Source organism: Neopsephotus bourkii, unplaced genomic scaffold (assembly GCF_033783945.1).
Source record: "Neopsephotus bourkii isolate Nb327-2 ecotype Australia unplaced genomic scaffold, CSIRO-AGI_Nbou_v1 NB_1120, whole genome shotgun sequence".
In the NCBI taxonomy this organism is placed as follows: Eukaryota; Metazoa; Chordata; class Aves; order Psittaciformes; family Psittacidae; genus Neopsephotus; species Neopsephotus bourkii.
In genome coordinates, this window is record NW_026901606.1 from 1,547,578 (window position 1) to 1,552,490 (window position 4,913).

At 51.6% G+C, this 4,913-nt stretch overlaps 1 protein-coding gene across 1 annotated transcript; it reads left to right on the plus strand.

Moving 5' to 3' along the window:
• GPX1 (glutathione peroxidase 1) lies at nt 1-975 on the plus strand. Its single transcript, XM_061362331.1, has 2 exons — nt 1-283; nt 383-975. Exons 1-2 carry the CDS (start codon nt 35-37, stop codon nt 734-736), a joined length of 603 nt encoding a protein of 200 aa, XP_061218315.1. The 5' UTR covers nt 1-34; the 3' UTR covers nt 737-975.
• The last annotated feature ends 3,938 nt before the right edge of the window (nt 976-4,913 follow it).

A 4,913-nucleotide genomic window follows, 5' to 3' on the forward strand; every position in this document is an offset into this window, starting at 1 on the left:
CGGGTGGAGGGCCCGCCCGCCTGCAGTGCTGGCCATGGCGGCGACAGGAGCGGGAGAGCGTGCGGGCGCGGCTGCGCTCAGGGACATGTCTGCGCGGCCCCTGGGCGCGGCGGAGCCGATGTCCCTCGGCTCGCTGCAGGGAAAGGTGTTGCTGGTGGTTAACGTGGCGTCTCTTTGAGGCACCACCACCCGCGACTTCCTTCAGCTCAGAGACCTGCAGCAGCGGTACGGGTCTCGCGGGCTGCAGGTCCTCGCCTTCCCCTGCAACCAGTTCGGGCATCAGGTAGGGCCGGCGGCGGGGCTGGGGAGCGGGGGGAGCCGCCCGTCTGGCGGGGCTCTCACGGGCTTCGCTCGGGGCGCGTTTGCTTTTGTTTCCTCCTAGGAAAATGCGACGAACGAGGAGATCCTGTTGTCGCTAGAGCATGTCCGTCCTGGGAAGGGGTACAAGCCCAACTTCATCGTGTTCGAGAAGTGCGAGGTTAACGGGAAGAACGCGCACCCCCTCTTCACCTTCCTGAAAGAGGCGCTACCCTTCCCGCACGATGACCCCTCCTCACTGATGACCAACCCGCAGTACATCATCTGGTCCCCAGTGTGCCGCAACGACATCTCCTGGAACTTCGAGAAGTTCCTCATCGGCCCGGACGGCGTGCCCTTCAAACGCTACAGCCGGCACTTCGAAACCATCAAGATCCAGGATGACATTGAATTGCTTCTGGAGAGGGTTGCCAAGTAAAGCGGAGCACAGCAGTGCCCGCTGCTTAGCTTATTGCATGCCTGCCTGTGCTCCTCACAGGGGGCTGCTGCTCTGGCAGAAATCCCAGTGTCTCATGCAGATTTTGTGTTTGATGGTGCATCTTCCAAATTCTTGAAGTGTACTTGATGTTTTTAAAAGCTGCATGTGGATGTTTGGGAAACTATGCTGGGGAAGGTGGCTACAAGTCTGAGTTACCTTACTGTGATTCTCTGAATAAAAATGTACTTGCTATAAGGCTGTGGCTTGATCAGTGTGGGCAAGTTGGGTGAAATTTGGTGGCCCTTGTTTCCTCAGCTCATGTGGGTGCTCACAGGGGCGGGCTGGAATCACTGGGTGGAAATGTGAATGAAAATGCAGGGCAGCATAAGGGCGAGCAGTGTCTGTGAGCTTTGCAGACTGAATGCGTGCTGTGTCCTACCCATGTTTTGTGAGCTTGGTAGAGGAGGACGGCGGTACAGTACAGAAGCATTGTGACAAACTGCCTGCAGAGGAAAGACATGGCCTGGGGGTGGTTTTATACTATCAACAACAGGTTGAGACAGGTTAGGAATTGCTCAGGCAGGCAATGATTGACTTCAGCCTGTGCTGGTGCTGCCATGCTGGCAGCAGGCTTGGGAAAGAAGAGGCCATTGGCCAAGGCCCATCTCATTATCTGGTCTTGTCAGCAGGAGCCCAGGGGAGACAACAGAAGGAGCATCTGCTGCCCCTCCCCTTATTCCTGAGCCACTGCTCCCTCTATGACTGAGTTGTCCCTGGCTCTATCTCATTTGCCCAACATGGATCTTGCCCCATCCGACACGAAGCCAGTATCGCTGTTATGCATCCCCACAACCTCGCGACACAGGGAAGCACACAGAGTGCCAGTTCTTCTGTGTTCCCAGTGCAGAGTACCTGCCTATTCAACCACTTCTAAGGAAACTCTGCCTTGCCCCAGAGTGTCCTTGTTGCCCTTTGGGTACAGGAATTGCAAGTGACACTACACATGCCATGTGCCAGGGTTCAGGCAATATTGTCTTTTTCATTCCTTCCTTACCACTTTTTTGACTCATGCCAACCATGGAGCTGACAGGTGTAGTTGTTGACATGGATCTGACACATATTCCTGCATAGCAATCCTGGTTTTACAGCCTGCTGCTCAACAGCTGGAATTAGGATTGGTTTCCTCTGGCAAACAGTGAGCCTGTGGTAAATTTTGCCTGCCATCCTTCTGCCCAGTGGGTCCGTTCCTCCTGTACATAAACTTTTGACAAGCCTCACAAGGCCTCAACAGCACTTGGTGCTGAACTGAGGAGTACTAATACAGACTACAAACTCATGCTTTCACAGTTATAGCAGTTTCAAGCACTAGTGTACGGGTTTCATAATTAAAAACACTTGGAATGTGAGGTTTTGGTTGTTGTGTTTTGTTTTTTTTTCTGTCACCCAATTCTCGGGTTTGCTTTGTTACTGTACCTACATTCAAGATCCCCTCTGGGCTGAGGAGAGACTCTGGGGAAAAACCTATGCCAGCTCCACCTCTGAGTCTTTGGGCTTTGAACTTGCATTGCACAACCCTCACCGGGCTGTTTCTCAACTTCCTGTACAGCTTCGTGGAAAAAACCCCAGGGTATTTCAAGTAGGTACTGCAGCTTGGGAGCAGAAGCTGCTTGATTTGGGAGATCATTCCTTTCAGTGAAACCTACTTCCCTCATTAACGCAGGATGTTGAAAGATGTAAGGAGAGGATCATGGGCAGCAGGAACTTACTGCACTGAAAAATGTTTCTCGACACGAGCTGCATATGGCACTTCCTCAATCCTGACTCACCAGACTCAAGACATTGCAATGGGAGCTGCTTTGTTTTGCCTCCTCCCTATCAGCCTGCACTGAGCCCGGCTGCCGCAGGGGAGCAGCCCCCAACGCCTGCAGCCGTTCCAACAGCAGCCCTGCCTGAAAGGGTCTCCCACCGAGCCTGCCGGTCAAAGGCACCTTACACCGTGCTTACTCAGTGCTAAGGGCCAAAGGATTTCTTTACCTTCTGACTACTGGGGCTGTGCTGGCAGAAAAAAACCCCAGCAGCTCCAGAACAGATACAGCCACGCCAGCAGAAGTACAGTGATGTGATTCCAGGATGAAAATTAGCCATGCCAGCAGAAAAATGAACAATTCCCAGTGTAAGCACACCAGCAGGAGCTCTACAGTGCAGAGAAAAGCCTCCCCACCTCGTTTTTCCCAGTCTCATTTTGGTGTTCTCCAGAGCAGCCTGTTTCTGGGGGAAAGCTGAGGTGGTGAGGGCAGCCTGCAGGACTTTCTGCAGACGAGCGCAGCCCCCATGCAGGCTCTTGTGCCCAAACATTACGTGGTGTCATGACCAGAAGGTGTTTCAGTGCAGACAGCATCTTAATGGTGAGGGTAGACCTGAAGAATCCTGGGTGGTTCCTAAGTGATGATAAAATGGCCCAGCTCTATTTCTGTAATTTCAGAGAGAAACAGATGGGCTCATAAGTACTCCTTTAGCATACTCCAGTGTTTCTGTGGCTTGGGGACATTGTCCTTGGAACATCTGTGTCTGTCACATCTATGCTCCTACGCTTATTTTTCTGCTTATATGCTTTTATTGCAAACAGCTAATCCCTCAGTTAGTGCTCACCCTGCTTTTCCATTCTGTAACATATCAGTCCTCCCCTTTCTAGCAAATGTTTGCCCCTCTCAGTAATTCCTCCCCCTTTCTCCCCCCAGGTGCTGATAGTTGCCATTAAATTTTTATATCTCTAAATATGTTCAGATATTTGAAGCTGTCAGGAGTGTTAACCAGCTGCAAAGAAGATGATCCTTCCTGCCCCTATCTGCTTTTCCTGGGTTCCCTTGTGTCCTTTCTGCCCACCAAACCCAAGCACATCTCCTGAAATGGCTGATGAGAAGTGGTGTTCAGAAGTGTATATTCCACAGAAAAGCCATCAAGTAGAGCCTATGGCCTTTGTCACTTTGCCTGTTCAATGTTCTTTCAGCTACTTAAAATCCTGTTCTCCTCCTGCTGAGCTTTGTTGCACCTACTAACATTTAAGATAGCTTTTAGTCACTTTTTAATCACTGCTATCATAAGGCAGGTAGGAAACATCTGCCTCAACCCCAACAGGGCGGCACTTGAAGGGGCTTTGTTCCTGTCACTGCGCCACTCTGACAACAAGCAGCCGACAGGTTCAGCTGGAGACAAGGGCAGGAAGTGGAATGGCTGGAAGGAAAGCTCTTGAAAAGACAGAACACAACACCCCAAACTACAGTGAAACTATAACAATGCCACTTGCTACTATGAAATCAGAAAGCTTTGAATGAAACCATTTTAATTGTTTAACACACTTTCTGTTACGAGGAGGTAATTTATTAGCAGTGAGGTCAGCCACATAACCATTATCTCAGAACAGCTGACTCACTTTAAAAACACCCCTGGTCTTGCTATAACAGGGTGTGTTAGCTTCTGGAAGCCTAAAGGGGCCCTGCCCTTTGGAAAAAGCAGAAGTAACAGGACTTGATACCTGCTGGAAGGAGAAAATGTTTTGTCTTTTTCAGTGTTAACTTGCCCTGCTCTCAAAAATCTAAAGGCCTTTAGCATTTAGCCTGGGTTGCTGCAGCCCCACCAGGTCTTGCTGGCAGGAGTTGGAGCACCATCAGACACTGTCTGCTGGGAGAGCACTCCCCTGTGCAGCCAGCATGGCCCACCACATCATCACTCACTTCCTTTCTGTCTGTGAGGTAAAAAGATTTCTTTGGTTAGAGTTTGTTGGGTTTTGTTTTTTTTTTAGAGACACTTCAAAAACGCCTGAGCGATATTCCTGTGACAATTGGAGTCTCCTTCCCTAGCCAACACCCTGGCTAGAGGGCTCCATGAAGTTAGTAATGGAAAAAACAGGTAAAACTGAAGCAACACAGCACACACCAAACGTTTGCGCCACCCGCTTTCGGGGCAGAAACCTGCCCGGAAGGGCCGCGGGGCTGCCACCAGCCAGCCTCTGCCGCAAGCACCGGGACGGGCCAAGTTAGCGGGAGTTACCGCGAGGTAACTACGAGATGGCGACCACCGCCTCAGCGCCCACACCACCCGCCCCTGAGCGTAGCCCCACCCACCCCGTCAGAGGCGGCGCGGCGGGCCGGGGCGAGAGAGGCGGGCGCACCGAGGGCGC